The 20,927-nt window shown below is 36.2% G+C and overlaps 1 protein-coding gene across 50 annotated transcripts in view; it reads right to left on the reverse strand.

Moving 5' to 3' along the window:
• Nucleotides 1–20,927, reverse strand: part of TRIP12 (thyroid hormone receptor interactor 12) — a 160,270-nt gene that overhangs the window by 12,982 nt on the left and 126,361 nt on the right. For 33 of the 50 annotated variants that reach the window (XM_078328785.1, XM_078328783.1, XM_035306006.3 and 30 more), the window contains 13 exons: nt 19,843–19,943; nt 19,436–19,610; nt 17,472–17,613; nt 16,386–16,577; nt 14,959–15,110; nt 12,773–12,945; nt 11,763–11,836; nt 11,475–11,674; nt 10,682–10,809; nt 9,190–9,341; nt 8,351–8,493; nt 7,057–7,213; nt 5,613–5,711 (listed from right to left, as the gene is read on the reverse strand). In XM_078328785.1, the coding sequence (XP_078184911.1) occupies nt 5,613–5,711; nt 7,057–7,213; nt 8,351–8,493; nt 9,190–9,341; nt 10,682–10,809; nt 11,475–11,674; nt 11,763–11,836; nt 12,773–12,945; nt 14,959–15,110; nt 16,386–16,577; nt 17,472–17,613; nt 19,436–19,610; nt 19,843–19,943 (1,888 nt within the window). The remainder of the gene's footprint in view (nt 1–5,612; nt 5,712–7,056; nt 7,214–8,350; nt 8,494–9,189; nt 9,342–10,681; nt 10,810–11,474; nt 11,675–11,762; nt 11,837–12,772; nt 12,946–14,958; nt 15,111–16,385; nt 16,578–17,471; nt 17,614–19,435; nt 19,611–19,842; nt 19,944–20,927) is intronic. The other 17 variants (XM_078328777.1, XM_078328776.1, XM_035306007.3 and 14 more) reach the window with 1 other exon arrangement.

Consider the following 20,927-nt stretch of genomic DNA (forward strand, 5'->3'; position numbering starts at 1 on the left):
CTAACCCTATTAGAATTCCATACCAGTAAATGGTATCACTATTAACCCCAAAACGAATGCTCCAACCAAATCCTTAGAACAGGGTCCTTGGCCCTTCTCTAAATCTGCAAAACCCAATCCATCAGTAAATATAATATGTGCTGCCTTCAAAATACATTCTGAACTCATTAGCAACTTTACCCAGCTGCCATCTGTCACCTGCTCTACCGATAAAGCCTCCTAGATGGTCTCTGCGCTAGCATTCCCGCAATCTCACCCATTCTCGTAGCAGCAAGAGTGATCCCTACAAAACTCAAGTTCATACCACTCCTTTGTCACTCTCCAAAGGTTTTCCATCTCATTCAAAGCAGAGCTCCAGTTCTTACCACGGCCCACATGACCCCTCACCATGTTCTGCCCACCCCCCTCAGTCTCTTTGACTCCTATTATTCTGCCCTTGCTCACTATGCTCGGGCCACACTCATCCTCCAACAGGCCAGGAACACTGCCTCTCTGTTCTTGTGCTAAAGATATTCTTCCCCAGACCACAATGACTTGCCTCCTCTCAAATGTCCTCAGATCACCCTACGCTTCCCCATAATGCTTCATCCTCTTATTTTGTTTTACTTTTCTTCTACACGGCCTAACATATGTGTGTACATGAATGTGTGTGTATTGGATCCTCAAACTATAATATAAGCCCCATCATGGGGGTGACGGGCACTCTATATAATTCTGTTCTGCACTGAATTCCAAGCACTGGAGGATTGAGGAACAAAAGAGAAGCAAAGAAAAACCTGCAGTAACACATGGTATCCACCAGATGGTGCTAGTCAATTCTCCTTTTGGCATAAAATTATCCCAGGTTCAACAGAAGTCACAGATCAAATTAGTCTTTTTCCTTCATCCAATGCTGTTGTTTCTAGAAGGATTCTTAAAATATTAAATCACTAAAAGCACTCCCTCTGTGAGCCTCTGCAGAAGGTGAAAGGCCCAGGTCATGTTTGCTTTGCTGATACAACCTGGGGCTGGCCAGCATCCCTACAAAGCAACTTGATCTTTTCAGGGATTATCATTCTACTCAGCTATACCACTGAAAGGGTAGGTACTTGATTGTGCTTCGTTTTTCTTTTTGAAGAAAAGGAAAGTACAAAATCCTAAAAGTTTGACAACTTGACTTAAAATGGAAACTTTTTCTCTTAGAACACATACTAGCACTTACTATGTGACAGACAGTGGTCTAAGTGCTTCACACATTTCAGCTCATTTTACCATTCTAACATGAGAGGCAAGTACAGTAATTATGTAAAGGGCTGAGAGGACACTGATGAGTTTAAGTTAACTTGCCCAACTTCACACAGCCAGGCTCCACATTCCCTGCTCCTGATCTTTCACCTTCCCAAAAGGAGAGTCACTGGGTCATTTGTAACCCCAATCCTTGGTGTTTGGGTGGCTTTGTGAGCCCAAAGACTGGTATACTCCTCCTCTGACTTACCAATCATTCCAATTCAAGTAGCAGCCCACACTGTGACCTGACATTTGGATTAGGATTCTTCTAGAGCTAGTTAGAAATTTTTCCTAAAGGCCACTAGCTGACTTGTACAGCTGAATTTGAATTACAACCTGAAGCCCTATGCACCTCACAAAACCAGTGCTTCTGAAGTAGGGGTGAAGGTACTTCTCCCCTCCCCAGTGAAGCAGCTTCTGGAATCTTTTCTGAAGTCAATAGGTAAGACACATGAAGGAAGAGCAAAAAATCTGGACTTTAATTAGCAAACCAATCCTGTTCCTTAAAACAGTCCCTGTGTAAAGCCATTTTGAGCTTGTTTAGGTGTCATGCAAGAGGCAATTTTCACGGAACCATGAAGGATGAGAGAGGAAAGACATTTCCTGGCAAGAGAAAAATATGCTAGAGTAGGAAAGTAGAATCCATGTTTAAAGAGAATAAAAACACACCAAGATGGTTAGAGCAAAGGTCCTGCAGCCTTATGAGTAAGAAATTTGGATGCATCAACATATAAGAACTGCATCCTCCAAGCAACAGCCATGGTCAAGCTAGATTCAAAAGATCCAAATCTCTTATGCCAGCAGTCGAGGGCCTCCACTCCATCTGATGTCCTCCTATCTATCCCCACTCTCCCAACACTTCCACAGTGGTACTAAGTGCTGCCATTCACCACAAGCCTGACCCTTTGGTCAAACCCCATCTCCTACTAGAAAATGGTCTCTCAATCTTCCTACTCTCTTTCACTGAGGTCTAACTCAAGACATCTTGAGGACAGTACTCCTAGTCTGAATGCATCATTTTCTTGGCACCTGTACCACTACCTTGCCACATTCTTTGGTACCTTTGTCCTGTGTCTCCCTGACTATATTGTAATCTTTTTTACAGCGCCTCTGTCATAATCTGGAACCCTAGCATGCAGTATACTTCCCAGTACACAACAACTTATAATTTTAACTTTGGTGACTCAATAGTCGTAGCTTTTCAAAAGTCATAAAGGAGAAAATCCTTAGTAAAATGAATGAAAAATCAAAGTCATGATTAAAATTACTTAAATAGGCACAGTTAGCATCACACACTAAACTACTGAATATATAATTACTTACCAAGAGCCAGTTCATGTACATGAACTCAGTCATAACTTTGGGTTTATACTATTATTACCTACATTTTACTGATAGGAAAGCTGAGGGGCAGACTAGTTGGCTATTATAAATAAATAATTGGTATAATGAGAGATCCAGAAATTTTAAGTCCATAAGAGTTTCAGGGAAGGCCAAAAATTCTGTTTGTCTTAAAAAAAATTAGGTGAAAGAAGAGGTGGAAGTATCCCAAGAGATTTAAATATACATGAAATACACAGAAAATCATTACTTGAATCTTTTGGTATATGGTCCTAACTGTTTACAAACGTCTGAAAAGAAAGAAAAGACAAAGACTAGAAGGGAAGAAGTAAACTGTCTTTTCTTCACAGGTGATATGAATGTCTATGGCACAAGGCAGCAACTATACAACTGGTGGCCACATTACAGCTCCAGCCCGGGGTCTGTTTCTGTACTGTCTACAAGGTAAGAATAATTTGTATTAATAATAATCTGAATAATATTTCACAACATGTGAAAATTACATGAACTTTAAATTTCTGTGACTATGAAGTTTCACTGGAACACAGCCATGCTCACTCATTTGTCTGTTGGCACTTTCATGCTACAAAGGTAGAAGCGAGTAGTTGTGAGGGAGACCATGTGACTCACAAAGCCTGAAATATTTACTGTCTTGTCCTTCACAGAAAGGTTTCTTAAGCCATGGGCCTACAATAATCCTAAGTGATTTATTAAAAAGTCATCAGAATAGTTAAGTTTATAAATGTCACAGAAAACAAGGTTTAAGATACAAAAATAAACTATTTCTGGAAACCAAACAACTGAAAACAAAAGAACAGTATTATTTTTAACATCATCAAAACAACATAAAATACGTGGAAAGAAGCAAAATATGTGCAAAAAAGACCTGTAGATATAAATAATGAAGCAATATTGTGAAAAATTAAAGATTCAGATAAGTGGACACCATGTTCATGAATCGAAAGATAAGATGCTATAGACATGTCAATTCTCTCCAAACTGATCTAAATTGAAAGAAATCCAAATCAAATCCTGCCAAACTTTTTGTAGACACTGGCAAGTAGATTCTAAAATTCACATGAAATAAAAGTTGAAAATAACCAAACCATCTTTGGAAAAAAAAAAGTGGGGGCAAGCAGGGTGGCTCATGCCTGGCCAAGATAAGCGGATCACCTGAGATTGGGACTTCAAGACCAGCCTGAACAACATGGAGAAAACCCATCTCTACTAAAACTGTGAAATTAATCGGATGTGGTGGCACATGTCCTGTAATCCCAGCTACTCAAGAGGCTGAAGCAGGAGAATCAATCTCTTGAACCTGGAAGGCAGAGGTTGTGGTAAGCCAAGATCATGCTGTTGCACTCCAGCCTGGGCAACAAGAACAAAATTCCATCTCAAAGGAAAAAAAAAAAAAAAAAGAAGACTTATACTATCTGATTATGACTTCCTATAAAGCTATGGTGATCAACACAGTATAGAATAATAAGAACAGAATAGAAAATCTAGAGATCTAGACATCATAATCAACTGATTTCCAACAAAAGGGTCATGTTAATTAAATAGGAAAAAGAATGGTCTTTTCAGTAAATAGTGCAAAAAAAAAAATATGAACAGCCTATGTCTTACAGAACTTCAAACTGCAATATATATATATATTAACTTACAATGAATCACAGATGAAAAGCCAACACTACAAAACTTCTAGAAAAACACATGAGAAAAACCTTTGAGACCATGGTTAAGATAAACATTTCTTAGGATGCAAAAGGCACAAACCAGAAAAGAAAAAGGAAAAAAAAAAAAAGATAAATTGGATTTCATCAAAATTGAAAATTTCTGCTCTTCTGAAGACATTTTATAAATAAATAAAAAGATAAGCCACAAACTAGAAGAAAATAATGGCCAAAAAGAGTGGATAAAATTCTTGAACAATTCTCCAAAGAAAATATGTGAATGACCAATAAGTAGTGAAAAGATAACCAATACCATTAATCATCAGGGAAATTAAAATTAAAACCACAGTAAGATACCACTATAGACCCACTAGAATAACTAAAACAGTACCAAGTATTTTGAGTACAAGAAGCAACTGGAACTCACATATATACATTACTGGTAGGAAGGTAAATGTGACAGATACTTTGGAAAACAGTTTTGTATCTCTTATAAAATAATAACATATCTTATCAAATAACTTAGCAATTTAGCTCTGAGGTATTTATCCAAGAGAAGTAAAAACATGTCTCCACAAAGACATGAATACAAATGTTCACAGCAATGTTACTCAAAACAGTCAAAAACTGGAAACTACCCAAACGTGAATCAACCAGTGATTGGTAAACATATTTTGGTGCACTCATATAATGGAATACTATTCAATAACAGGAAACAAATTGAGGATAAAATGAATGAATGAATCTCAAAAGCATTATGTTAAGTGAAAGAAGAGTGACAAATCGCTGCATACTGCTTGATTCCATTTATTATGATATTGTAAAAAAGACAACATTAAAGGGACAGAAAAGACATCAGTGGTTATCAGGGGCTGGGGACAGAGTAGGGGATAGAATGACTGAATTCAAAGTGAAACGGGGGCACTCTGTGTGGTGACAGGAGTATTCTTTATCTTGATGTGAAAGTGGTAACAAACTGTTTGCATCTCTCAGCTCTTAAAATTGTACATTTTTGAAGTATGCAAGTTATAAGTTATATCACAGTAAACCTGATTTTCTTTAAGAAAGGCAATTCAAACATTTTGAAAGTTACTGGTCGTTTAAAACATCCTTTTGACTAACAACACAAACATGTTCTAATGACAGGAAAAAAACTGCCGTTTATTGTTTAGTTGAACCTTTGACAAATGGAGAACTTAGAGCAAATCATTCAAAAGAAAAGAGAGCAAAGTTTCCCAACTGTCTTTCAGAATGTCATAGTACCAAGAAACTCAAATAACATTTAATCAAGAGCACAAGTCAAGCTAAACAATCACCGGACTCAAAGCTCACCTCATTTTCATACTGGATTTCTAACATGGCCCGTGAGCTGCCAAGGTCCTGCATCACAGACTCAGCCTGTTTCAGCAGCTCCTCTCTGTTCACAGTACGCTAAAAAGAAAGTACAATTGTCAGGAAACTATGCTTTACTAAATTACACTTTAATAAACAGGTGGCATTTCTTGAAAGAACAAAATCAACTTAATTGTTAACACTTATATTTCCTTAAACAGGTAACTCAGAAAAGGCTGAGGTAGCTGTACTGCTACAAACAATCAACAGCACCCTTCAATATATCAAAGAAACCAGATGCAAGAGTAATTACTGATTTATCTTGAATCCATGGCAAGTTCAAAAACCTCAAGTTGGGGAAGAAAAAAAAATCTCTGTATCTTTGCCAAATATCAATGCAATCTCGGGGCTGCCGTTTCATAAAATCTCCCTGGGTATATTTATATTTCCCTAGAGAAATAGGTATGGAGGTGGCAGGTCAAAGAAGTGATCGGGAAAACCTATTGTCTCTGATCTACCAAGATCCTACAAGCACTACTACAAACACCTGTGAATGAGACTTTCAAAGGTCCGACTAGATTTCAAATTTATGCCAGTATCAGTGCCCATGGAATCCTAATGGGGATATGAATATGATGACCTTTTTTACGTACAATGTTTGCTTTATGTTTTGTTTTGCTCTTCAGTATACACTTCATTCCCTGCCACCCATCTAAGTCCCTTATGGTAGTACTAACGTCTCTTATGAAACTTTTGGAGACAAAGGCTTTACAAAGACAAAATTAAATCTCTAGCAAAAAAAAAGCCAGAAACAACAACAACAACAAACAGGTAAATGAACAGAAAAGACTTAAGTGAAAAACAGTAGGGGTCAGAGCTATAGAACTGGTCTCTGCTGGAAATAGCTCAGGCACTGTGGTTCAGAGCCATAAACGTGGAGCCAGGATTAGAAGCGCAGATTAAGTTAGCAACACTTGGGCTAACTGGTTTAAGAGAGTCAAAATATAGTAAGGATTTTGTTTCAGACGCTTCTAATTAGAGTCAATTGTTAAAGGAATGAAATCGATCTGATTAATTCTATTACATACAGGATCAATTTCTAAAGGCCTGATATAGTTTGAACTCCTAATTTAGAATGAAAAAAGTTTCAGTGAGAGAAGACAAAAGATTCTTTCTTGGTACAAGAGTTATGGCAACTATAAAAGAAAGGAGAATTGTAGAAATTATTTCAGACACTGGGGGTAGCTGGGAGGAGAGACACTCTCAATGAAGGATAAGGAAGAATCACAAACAGTCCAGTTCCAAGAGACTGAAAGGAAAATAGGGGTAGATGACTATGATCAAGGCCTCCAAGACCAACATGCATATTTAGATACACCACCATTCTAGTTTCCCCATTATTCTGAAAAGCTCAGATTACTTAAAGATTTAGGGAGAAACTTACTTTTTTTCTATCCAATCTAGGTGCAACTCTGCTATCTTGAGAATCAGACTGGTTGATTTCTGGGTTCGTATCAAGTAATCTTTGCATTGCTCGGTCCCGATCAAATGCAGTTACATAAAAAAGCATTTGCCGGGTATCAAAAGGAAAGAAAAATGGGCTGTAAAAAGATGCAATGTAAGTTTATTATCTGGATAAGAATCAGAAACTACTTAAAAAAAAAAAATCAAAACTTATATTAGAAACAACTTTTGATATAATATAGAGTAAAAACTGTAAATAAAACCAGTAAAAATTGTTTAGGTTTGTTTGTTTTTATTTATTTATGAGATGGAGTCTTGCTCCTAGGCTGGAGTGCAATGGCGTGATGATCTTGGCTCACTGCAACCTCCACCTCCCAGTTTTAAGCAATTCTCCTGCCTCAGCCTCTTGAGTAGCTGGCACTATAGGTGCCAGCCACCATACCCAGCTAATTTTTATATTTTTAGTAGAGATGGGATTTCACCGTGCTGACCAGGCTCGTCTTGAATTCCTGACCTCAGGTGATCCATCCATCTCGGCCTCCCAAAGTGCTGAGATAACAGGTGTGAGCCACCGTGTCCAGCCAGGTCAATTAATTTTTAAGAATTTTCATACGTCTTACATGAAATTTTTAAGTGATTAATACTGCATTATGTAGAATCTGGTATTTAATGTTTAAAATCCTACACTTAAGGCTATCCAAGATCATCTTTAATCTACCTGAAGGAAGTGTAACATGACTAATGAAAGCTAATTTTTAAAATATGACCACCACCTTCATGAGGCACTTCATTCATCCCAAAACTAGCCCTATCTCCCAGTCCATGTCTATGGAAAAATTGTCTTCCACGAAACTGGTCCCTGGCACCAAAAAGAGTTGAGGACTGCTGATGTAAATGTATATGGCCAGTGGCTATTACATTTATCACTGTAGTTCTACAAGTCCCTGACCCAAGCAGGTTCAGAGAATCAAGCAACTACACCTTTGGAATCCGATTTTATGAAAGCAGAGAATGTTGACTATTCTCAGCCAAACAGCTATGTGTACTTTCCTATGTCATAGATATAGCCACAAACTATCAAGAAGATCTAGTACCGGCCCCCAAACTTGCCTAGTCTGTTTATATGCTAAAGCCACACAATTAAGCAAGTTGTGATCAACAGTATTAAAAAATGTTTGACTAGATCCAGTAAAGACAATGTTTCTGTGACAAAATACATCAAGACCAACCCAGTAACATTTCCAAGGCCACCATTACAGAAGTGATTGTCTTACCAGGTTTTTCCTAGCTCAGTAAGCCACGTTGGGATGTTTCCTGTCATGATTACTAAAGGATCTTGAAGTTGCCTATTGGCTTTTGCTGTTAACTTACTGTTAATAAATTCACTAGTTGGAATAATTTCCTTGCACATTGCATTCTGTAAAATGTTTAAAAAAAAGTCTACATGTATTAAAACATTAGGATTATATTCACAATTTCTTCCATTATTCCCAAATCCATGCAAAGTACCCTGCATTGACATGTTGCTTTCCAACATATGACACACAGCCTCTCATTACTGCATCCCAACTCAAACAATTCCCACAATACACTGTTATAAGCCCTCACACATCCCCTTGCCACTGCTGCGCACACCCTCCTACCCAATGCTGCTGGCTCAATCATTCACTGATCTTGCAGCTTATGTTTTATGCAGGACCAATTCCTTTACTTTTCTCTATACTATATAAATATCAAAGGCAGCATGCAACTTTCACTCAACTTTTACTTGATACATATAAACTTTTGGTTACATGTACCTAAAGAATTTTAACTATAATAAATCCATGTTCAAGTTTCATATTGTAGCTTAATTTCATAAATTTATTGCTAGACAAAATTTTACACATCTGCCAAGATAATTAATCTAAGACTGTGGGCTGGGAGAAAAAAAAAAGTGAGGGAGGTTTCCACTGATGAGTACTCTGTACTTCACTGGACTAGGATCCCCACATTTAGCTGAATCACGGTTTCCATTTCTAGTGCAAGAGGAAATTTATCAATCACTAAAGAGAAACTATAACGTCATGAACAATAGACCATGAAAACTTCACAAGTAGGCACCATTACTCACATCATATAAGTAATACCAGTATCGACTGATAGCATGTAAAACTCTTAAAAGAAGGATCACATCTAATGACGGGTCTTCAAATGTTATATTTTCAGGTGGTGTGGGAATGAGGTAAACTTCTAAAGGATTTGATACTGATGGGCACACTCCATCTAAAGGACAAAAGATCAAAGTAAGTTTTGATCAAAATTAGAAAGGCTAAGCCAGTGAAGCCAAGGTCTTATCACCACTAAAATAGTAACCAGAAGTTGTTACAGTCAGTGCTTGGAATACTATTAGTAGGGTATTGATAGGTTTGACAATCTTCCCTTTTTATCTTACATATATAAAATGTCTAGGCTTACAAAAATTTCACTTTCCCTTCGCATACCCAAAGAAACATTATAATGGAGAAAAGCTGACTCCTCCTCATTTCTCCTTTATACCAGAAGCAATGGCTAACAGTAAAATGGCTGGAGGAATAAAAACAGTTTAATTTTAAGTTCACTGTTACAGAGTTTTCCTGTATTTTTCATATCCAGTTTATAACTAGACAAGTACCTCAAAATTTAAAATCTGGTAAAAGGGGCTTGATTTTATTTAATACAAGGTTTAGAACTGAACAGACTGTGAGAGTCTTCAAGCAGCGTCTGTGAATCCTTTGTTATTAGACTGCATTAAGTAAAGGCACTAAAAAAATACATCTGACGAATTGAAACAGTTGTCATTTACTTATAGCAAGCAAAATAATGAAAAATCATACCACCATCATTTCATAAAAGAAAATGGCATTTTTTAGCACCAAAAACCTAACAATCTCAAAACGAAGAGTCTTTTATACTAAACAAACTTAGTTTTGTGGTAAAATTCCTAGAGGGCCCTTATTTCTGTGGACCAGGAAACCAGTGTGAGAAAATTACTGTGATGGAGGCGGGAAGGGAGGTGGGGGCTCTCCCATGGAACGGTAATATTGTCTAACCTTAAGGAATTGTTAATATCATATTTTTAAAGGGAAGAAATGGGGGAAGAGAGGAAAATTACAGAGAAGGAAGAGGAAAATAAGTCTATCAGAAAGTGACTGCTATATTCTATGGTGATTATATTACCTGGCATCACTTTTTATAATTACTATAATTCTACCACTTTAACTATAATAAATGACAATAAAAAAATTAAAGCCCAATTGGATCAATCACTATCTTCAGTCTCTTCTTTAGTGAACGTGTTCTACCAACGAAATTTGTTTCAGCCTTCATGAAAGCCTGCTTTTAATGAATTGGGAATAAGTTTTTCCCCAATTTTCCTTCTCAATTTAATTTTGTAGGCACTTAATTTTTCATTTTCTGGATATTAAAGTCAAGAATTAAATGTGATCAACTGTTCATAACTTCATTTATTTCTCAATTATATTCAGAGATTTTACTACTAAATACATATCACTCTCTTAAAATCATGAAAAGGGAAGACTAGTGCCCAGCTGGCAATTCATTTTCTCCTTTATCTACCATCTTACCATGCCATAACTCATCATGCTTTTTTGCATTTCTAGGGGAAGTTTTTGTTGGAGCTGTTTGGGCTCTTCCTCTTTTACCACCAACACAATCTTTATTACTTTCTTCATCCTCTCTCACAGGTTTATACCTAAAATGACAAGACAATATATAAATCAAATGCAGATTTTAAAACTAAAAATTATTCTACGAAGTCAAAATCTAAGCCACAGATACCACACAGTTACCAGAAGATCATTCTGAGATCTATTCTTCTCTCTCTCCCTAGCACGAATTAGGAGAATTGCCATTGGCACTGCTTAAAAGAGGTGACCTACAAACCACCTTCCCAGAAGGGGCTACCTGAGAAACTCCAAGGGTGGTTCTAGAAAGAATGGCTCTCTTCAAGTATATGTAACAGGCACTTGCAGATTATATAGCAAGCTGCATCCAAATGCCTTTTAAGGACTCAGAGATGCCAAACTTCAGATTACCTAATGGAACATCATCTTATGGCAATATTTTTGTCTTAAAGACCTGAAATAAATCTAGAAAAGAAATCTAGTAAATCATAATTATTGTCCATGAATATATGTTTTCTAGTAGACTGAACAAGGCGGCTACATATACATATGCACATTATCAAATATTTGAAATCATATTAAGAACTAAATATTTGAATTTAGTTCTTAAAACTAAAATGTGTGATTCTGGGCCCCCTATCCATATGAAAGCCAGCCATTAATTTAATGTGAGTTCTAAAACACAAGAACAGTTTAAAAGTTTATGAAAAACCAAAAGAATTTTCAGACTTGCCATATTGTATGAGTCTTTGTCCAAATACCAGCTCTGCCTAGAGGATTGCTCTCATCATCCGTGGATTCTCTTTCATCTTCAGCCTGTATACTAAACTGCCGTACTGCCTGATACACAGTCATGTTATATGGCAGCAAATGTTCTCCAATATAAAACTGCAGCCTGTGTCTTACATTTCCAGAATTTAGGAACTGAGCAGCCTGAATACAGGAAAGCAAAATCCATTTAAACCACAGGCCCTGAATTTTATATAGCACATTATAACACAGTGGGAATATAGTACCTTACCAGAGACTCATCTATTTCCTCATCTGATCCATCATCATCGCTGTCTTCATCATCTTCTCTTACTCTTCCATACCCTGAAGACCCAAGTAGACCTTTAAACTCAGAGCAATTTCAGGTATGAAAACAAAATTCTGTATACACTGGTTAAACATAAAGTCTTAGAAAAACACATATAGGTTCAGTATCCGTTATCTGAAATGCTTGAGCCCATAAGTGTTTTAGATTTCAAATTCTTTAGATTTAGAATATTTGCATGTCTTGGGGATGGGACACAAATCTAAACATTAAATTCATTTATATCTCATATACACGGCGTAAAAGTAATTCTATACAGTATTTTCAATAATTATGAGGATAAAATAAAGTGTATGTAAACTGAACCATCAGAAAGCAAAGGTGTCAGGTGTGGAGTCTTCCACTTGCGGTATCATGTCAGCACTCCAAGTTTCAGATTTCGGAGCATTTTGCATTTTTGATTATCAGGTTAGGGATGTTCAACCTGCATATATTATACTCTAATCCATGAAGCAGAAAGGGCTTAGAAAATTGCCAAACACAAAATGTCATTTCTACTACATTTCACCAAGATATATTAACTCATCATTCGAGTAAGCAGTCAACCCAGAATAAGTTCAGTATATAGTCATATATACAATATGGCAAGTCGGAAAATTCTTTTGGTTTTTCATAAACTTTTAAACTGTTCTTGTGTTTTAGAATTCACATTAAATTAATGGCTGGCTTTCATATGGATAGGGGGCCCAGAATCACACATTTTAGTTTTAAGAACTAAATTCAAATATTTAGTTCTTAATATGATTTCAAGTATATAGTCATATACTGAACTTACTCTGTATAGTAAGAAATATAAATGACAGGAAATATAAGTTCCTGCCATCTAGGTTTTAACAGAAACAACGTTAAACAGAGAAATAATGTATGTATCTCTTAATGCAAATTTCTCCCCAAATACACATACATATCACACAAAACAAATATATGGAAAGTACCTCTAACCACTAGGTATCTCTCAATAGCTTGTACCAAAGCCAGAGGGTCGATCTTGACAGGTCCACCCTTCCACTGCTTCACATTTGCACAGTCTGGATGTCTTTGTAACTGGCATTTTAATTGATGTGTGTTGAAAAATTTTAAAGCCTGTGATCCTCTGTTGAGAGAAAAGCTCAAGATAATTTGTGAAAAAAAGGTTAGTCTATTATTTTCACAATTCATATACATTAATTCAAATAAAGGAAAGTTAATACCAACTGCATTTCCATAAGACACACTACTACTAAGTTTACTTACCAGTTTTATAAATGGTAAAGCTGATAATTCAAGTTATTTAGAAAAAGTTATTATACATAAGAAATAAAAGACAAATGTGTATGTGTGCATATGAAAACCTTAAGTCAACATCTGATCTCTGTCCCATCATAAATCTATGAAAGCAGAAATACTTCACCCATGAATATTTAATTATTTTTCTGGAACAAAAATTCTTCAACTATTTGAGCATACTCCTGCAATATTTTGCCCCTTCCTACTGAATTCTATTTTTAAATTGCAAAAAAAGCTTTTCTTTTTTAAATTTCAAAGATTTCAGCCACAAAATTACTTTAAAAACTAACCTTTAAAATTTACTTTGCTATAATAGTTTGGAATGAAGCAGTTGAAACCTGGCCATGATGTTTAATTGCTCATTTCGGAAAAGCTCTGGCGGGAGTCAGATAAAGACTTAAACTGTGATTATCTATATGATGCCATAAAGCAAGCTTGTCCAACCTGCAGTCCACAGGCCATATGCAGCCCAGACTGCTTTCAAGGCAGCCCAACCCAAATTCATAAACTTTCCTTGAAACACAGTGAGTGTTGTTTTTTTTTAAAAAGCTCATCAACTAAAATCATTGTTAGTGTACTTTATGTGGCCCAAGACAATTCATCTTCCAGCGTGGCCCAGGGAAGCCAAAAGATTGGACCCTCCTGGACATAAAGCATTACAAACAGGGATATGGAGAATAATATTCTATTGTATGAATATATACATGTGCAAACATACAAATTTGGACAAAAATAAAAAGCTTCATGATTTTCTCAAGCATAGTTGAAAATGCCCCCTAATTTCGTGAACTCCTTCAGGAAAGCATAATGATTAAAACTGCATACCACACACTACATTACATTTCAAAGCAGAAAATAAACCTTAGTCCATGATGTGACTGCTTTATCATTCAATAATGCACACTGTTTTTAATTCAAACAAAATTTTTAAAATGTTTTAAAAACATCAAAATGTGGACTTAAAAAACCAAACTAGCCTGGGTGTGGTGGCTCAGGCCTGTAATCCCAGCACTTTGGGAGGCCAAGGCAGGAGGATCACTTGAGCCCAAGAGTTGGAGACCAGCCTGGACAACAAAGTAAGACCCTGTCTCTACAAAAAATAAAAAACTTAGTGGAGCATGTTGGCATATGCCTGTGGCCCCAACTACAGGGGAAGCTGAGGCAGAAAGATCTCTTCAGCCCAGGAGGTCAAGGCTGCAGTGAGCCATGTTAACACTACTGTACTCCAGCTTGGGCAACCAAGTGAGACACCTGTCTTAAAAAAATAAAATAGAAACCAAATAAATTTCCTATTTTCTAAGTTTCCAGTCAAAATATTCCATGAAACTTAGAACATTCCACATCACAGATCAATTAAAATTCTTTCCTGTAGCACCTCGAGTCCTTGAAACCACATTAAAAATATACTTACTAGTAAAACTTCAAAATAAACATGTTTGAACCCATCAAAATACAAAGTTATAACCACTTATATTACATATAAATCATCCTGCTCAAAATGTAAACATTATTCGTATCCGCAAAAAAATTTTTGCCCTACTGAAATTAAACACAAAGTTCTTAAGGAAGCTTTGTATGTTAAAGCATATAAATTTAAGGAAAACTAAGTCTATGATAAGTTATGAATACAATCACTGGATTATATATTTATAGAGTATCCTGTTTAAGGCGCATGGTATCATTTTAAACATAAAAAGCATTTCATTCATTCTTTAGAGTACTTAATTTCTTTCATCATTAGAGCTGAATGTTTGCTGGGCCAATCAAGACTTTACCAGACCTCTTGCCAGCTTACCTCAGTGAAATTAAGTGCCAAATTCCAGTGGCAAGGGTGTAGCCAGGCAATGATCCTTACCTGCCTCCCGTCCCATTTCCACTAGGGAAATCATGTACTTTGACTGGAAATTGTTCCATCTGGCTGAGGCAGTTGTTCATCTTGTGAACTAATGCCAACAAAGGTGCATTACCCATTGGTTCCACTCTTCCAATTGGCTCTTCTCCAGGAAGCTAAAGTTATAAATAAAGAAAAAAGGTTAAGCAAGGCCTTTTCAAAACAAGTCTCCTCAAAGAAAAAATGTAATAAGCAGTTTTACAAAAGAGAAGCATTTGTCCATTCATCTTTATCTTTTATGACAGATTTGGTTTGAATGATGTTTCCAAATCAATTATTTCAATAAAGACATACTTTTGGACAGCCCACAATCCTGTATTCACAATTCCTAAATCCAAAGGCTCTAAAAACACAAGTCACTTGGTGGCAAAATGTGATCCAAATAGACATAAGGCTATTTACAGTCTTTATCTGATTTTTGTAAGAATATTCATGTTTTGCCATTAAAATATTTAACACATATGATATAGAGTGCTATTCAAAAACTGCTGGGAATTTTAATTTACTATACACTGTAAAGGCCTTGAAACCCACCAAACTCCAGGGATTTCAGATAAGAGATTGCAACTTGCACATAATTTTAAATACGATGTAAAACTATACATAATACTGTCATGCTTCTAATGAATCTCCAATAAATATCAACTCTGTTTTAGGTAGCCCCACAAGTTAAAATACAAGCAGTGCTCTAATGCCCCTTAACTTAGCAAGCGCATGGTGAAACAGTGCTAACACATGAGAGCTATCCTTAGCCATATTACAAGATAATCCAGAGAGAAATGTTCCAAGTGATGTTTTCTCCTTAAGCCACTGTAATACAAGGAGAATGCTGTCAACAGTATCCAAGAATTATCCTCTTGCTCTCACCCACTTAGAGTGAAGGAAGGGAAGCCACTCTGTGGCTCCTGGCATTATAATCCACATTATAAACAGTAACATAAATGGTCATTAATAAGCACCCTTGATTGGAATTGTTACAATTGTATTTTACGCACAAACTAGGAAAATGTATCTCCTCTATCTTATTACAGACCTTTGCTTCCCTAAAAGGAGCTATTACAAACTACATACGGTTAAAAACAAATATTGCACGTAAAACACACTCACAGGTGAGAGACTACTACTAATGGCTCATCTTGCAAGCAAAAGAGACTCAGGATACTTCAACCATAGAAACAGTGAGATGGGCTTTCTGTTAAATCACCATTTCACTGTTTTACTATTTACTTTGATATACAGAAGTTGAAAGATTCCAACTGTGTAAAAACCTTGACACTTTGCCTCAATGTCTTGACCAAGACCTGCTGGAAACTATTACTGAGACGAAAATGTATGCATTAGTGAACAGTGATTCTTATAATAAGATATACAAGCATTATTAAATAACTTACTGGAGAAGAAAAAAATACATGAAGAAATCTCTTTAATCTGATCTCTCTGCTCACAGCATCCTTTTCACTTTTAGATGTCAAATAAAGCAACAGCTGCTTCACAAATCCACTATGTTGGATTTCAAATGATGAAACATCTGACTCTGAGACTATGCTACGGATTTCTACAAGGCACTCAGCTCCACCATCCACCTGCAAGAGTTGGAAAAAGTATTTCCATATTGATTTAAGCAGTGCTTACAAAATACACAACTCACATATCCTCAAAAGGAACTCCATATATTCTCAATGCCCTTAAAAAAAGAGGGCAGGGAATGGTAACTGTCACAGTAAATCCTTGGAAAATATGATTTTAAACACACACACACACACACACACACACACACACACACACCCCATGATGAAAACCAGGAATCTGTAAGAAAATCTTCACATTCAACCAACGTAGTTTTCTTTAAAAAAATAAATTTTTAAAGCATGAGGACACAAACTGAAGAATAAGGGGTTACATAAAACACTAGAATGAAAAGATGAATCAAGAATACAAAGTGTGGTTTTAATTAACACATTTAAGGTCTCAGCAAAACAATTTCTTGGAAAACATACTACCAAGACTGCTCAAGGTACATCAAAAACATAAAACAAAAACAAAAAGAAACAAAAAAAACCCACCAAGAACCAAATGAAACATAAAACACATTAGTAAACCTCTAGCTTTTCCTGCCACTATGAGACCCCATGTGGTGACGGGGGCTAAAGCCTATCATCTATATCTATAGCTGAGGATGACTCAGAAAACAGATGTGCTTGTGGGGACATTTCTGAAGTTTCTCCATTTGTTGAGAATTATGAGACGTGAAGGAAAGAAAGTCAAAGATGAGGTTTCTAGTACATTTAATACAGACTGATGAATCCTGATAGTCAAGGGATAAGTAAAAGAAACGCCAGCACCAAGGGCGTATATAAAGTAAAAGTCGATCTATGATAGCTAAATCCACAGAAAGCTAGAGAGTCATGAAGGAAAAGAGTAGCAGGAGATGCTGGGAAGAGATTGAAAAAGACAGCAGAATGCACTGGCCACAGCACCTGGAGGTTGAGTTGTTCAGTTGCAGCACAAAGTCTCTGAAGGACATTCAATGCAGGGTTGCTTCCATCCATATTCTCAGAACTGAAATAACGTTCTACAAATTTATGTGCCTGCTCCTTAATCCAACCTTTAATTTTTTCTCTACAAGAAACAAAAAGGAGATATTAAAGTCCCAGTGTACGTAGCAAGGATATAACTTTTGATCAAGGCAAACAGCTGCTACCATTTAAAATCCTTTCTGGCCTATGCCTACAGATTAATAAATTCAGATTCCATAATCAAATTAACTTTCATTTTGAAAACTGACTGTCATGTAACACCTAGAGAATTGTCTAAAAACTTAAAATACATTTCAGGCCATTATATGAATTGTAAACGAAGTGTACTAATTTTTTGGAATCCTGTAATATAATACTTTCCTAAGTGTTCCCCCAAATGCAATTTTACATAATTATTTTCTTTTTTGTTGAGATGGAGTCTCACTCTGTCACCAGAGTGCAGTGGCACTATCTCGGCTCCCTGTAACCTCCATCTCCCAGGTGCAAGTGATTCTCCTGCCTCAGCCTACTGAGTAGCTGGGAATACAGGTGCAGGCCATCACGCCCAGCTCATTTTTGTATTTTTAGTAGAAACCAGGTTTCACGATGTTGGCCAGGACAGTCTGGATCTCTTGACCTCATGATCTGCCCACCTCACCCTCCCAAAGTGCTGGTATTACAGGTGTGAGCCATCGTGCCCAGCCTACATGATTATTTTCTAAAGTACATACATAGCTGCATTATCTTTAACTTGTGGTTCTGGAAGAGCTGAAGTAAAAAGATTTACAGACCAGAAACATGCACCTATTAAGGATGTAATAAGCTATGGCAAACAAGATCTGGCTGTTTAAATTACTAATGCTGATGGCTTCAGAAATACATTCACTTAATTATTTTTATACCCCAAAATTCAGAAAAACAACCAACAAAACCAAAGAGAGCATGTTTATTTTCTGAATGGCATTTGATCTTTTAAATGAGCATTTTGGAATCACTAGGAGGTCTTGTTAAAAGTTCAGATTTCTGGGCTTCACTCTCAGAGATTTTGGATAAGTAAACTGGGATGGAGCATGGAAGTGTTTAAAAGCACTCCATGTGGATTCACTTGGAAGTCATCAGAAAACCAAACACTTAAAAGCACTGGATGTAAAGGACCATTCTTTCAAACTGATGAGCTGGTGGATACTTAGTTTTGTACTGTCAAAGGACAACATTTGCTTTGAGACTTAGGATTTTTCCTTAGCATGTGTCTCTTCTTGGGCTGTACTGAGATATAGAAACAACCAACCAAATGAAATTATCACATGCAGTTTTTCATAACTTTGTGCAAAGTTAGGCCAAACATTACATGCTGTCATGGATTATGAAATTCAGAAAACACTGCCTCATATTTGTATATAGCTATACCACTGCACAGTATTTTCACTGGAAAAAAAAATTCTTATCTGGAGAGGGACATAATCATGTTGCTATGCTACATACAGAGCTCAAAAATAAAACTAGTCCCAAGGACTTAAAAAAAAAAAAAAAAAGACTCTCCCCTAAAATCCTTATGTTTCATTGTAATGGACAGAGAAATTTTATCATGAAAGATGTGAAGAGTGTGCACAGAAAATGTCAGCTTTTCCTTGTCTAGAACAAAACTGAGGAAGAGGTTCCCCAAGGAACACAACTTGGTTTTGAACATATAAGCCTTTCAGCTAGGTATGCTGAAAGGAGTTTCAAAGCGCATGACTGGAACTTAGGACTAAGCCAGATGCAGGGTCCATAAATTGAGAATCTACCTAATTCTTGAACTATGCTACTTCTAAGAGCAAATTAAAGTGCTGTGTCTATGTAACATCTCCACACAATAAATGTACTGACCGAAATAATGTTAAGGTTTTCTGATATGGGAATAGAAGCAACAAAAACCCCCACTTCACCTATTATTGGAGATGGTATCCTTTGAGGCAGCCCTGGCAAGACCACTACCTCCTGCAGTCCGTGCTGGCTCAATGTTGTTGCTGTTGGACTGTGCACTTAACCTTCCCCATGTTTTTGGATTCAAGCTTGCCAGGAAAGAAGATTTAGGTGACTGAGTAGTGGTGGGGCTTTTAGCTATGAAAAGAATAAAGAACTACAGTTAAATCATTTTCGCTTAACTGATGAAAACCAACCAATTTTTAAGATTCACAGTCTTAACAGATTAACTAAAAGAACTAAGAACACTTAGTTCTCAGGAAACTTAGGCATACTTCAAGAGCTACTGGCAGTTTTAATAAAGCACATTTCTGCAACTGCTACCACCCCCTTCCCCTCTACCTCACCATGGTTTCTTCAAAGGGGTTACCTTGATTGTCTACTTTGTCATCATCTCTTGGAGGTGAGTACTTTGGCCTTCTTGGCCCTCGTTTTGGCAGTCGTTTTCTCTTTAGGACATCACTTAATCGACTATCACATGGGAAAATAGGAGATAAGTTTAGTAATTACCACTGTTTTACATCTTCACTCACTGAAAAAGCAAGCTAAAAGGCCAAAAACGGTGAGTTATCAAATCCTGACATAACAAGGTATGTTCTTGTTTAGTGATTATTTAATGCCAATTCTGTGCCAGTCATGTTCTAGAGGTGTGCAAAGAAAATGATTATTGAGAAAATAACTAGCTATTTAACTATAGTGAACTATGAAAAAATAAAGCCAATTTTTGTGTAATTTGCAAGTACAGAAAAAAAGAAAAAAGGAAAAGAAAGCCAAATAAGATTTAACTGACCAATTTTCTATGTGTTCAACTTTAAACGTAGTGTTAAGTACATAAAAGAAATACGCAACACAAAGAAGCAAAATAAAAATAACTGGGTAATCACGAATCTGAAAAATAATGTTAAATCTGCATATCATACTTTTCCCCTAACCAAAATGGCCATAAGTAAAATATACACGACACTTAGTGTTCATACTGTCAAAATACTCTTCTGCTTATACTACCCAAAGTAATTTCATAGTGTGACAATGGCAATAATATCCTAAATAAACGCATTTTACAAACATTTTAGTGAGTTTTTGTAATCCTATATACAAATCTAATGAGTAGTATGAATAACCTATTCTGAATTAAAATCATTTGCAAAATTAAACACCCATAGCCTATGTTCTAATGACACTAGAAATTGTTTGTAACAGCAATAAACTTTTAGAATAACAAAGCTAAATAAGGTGAAAAGGCTGAAAGATATTGTGGTTTAGTTGTCTGTGGCCCAAATAAAACTGGAAAAATCTGAAAAAAAAAAAAAAAAAAAAATTTGAGAGTTTCTAACACCTGAAATTTCTATGGTATATACTTAATAATGTGCTCAAACATGCTTGATAATCAGAAAAAATGACTTTCAAAGGATGAAAAATGTAATTAAACAATTTCCATCTTAAAAATTAAATTAA

Source organism: Callithrix jacchus, chromosome 6 (assembly GCF_049354715.1).
Source record: "Callithrix jacchus isolate 240 chromosome 6, calJac240_pri, whole genome shotgun sequence".
Taxonomy (NCBI): Eukaryota; Metazoa; Chordata; class Mammalia; order Primates; family Cebidae; genus Callithrix; species Callithrix jacchus.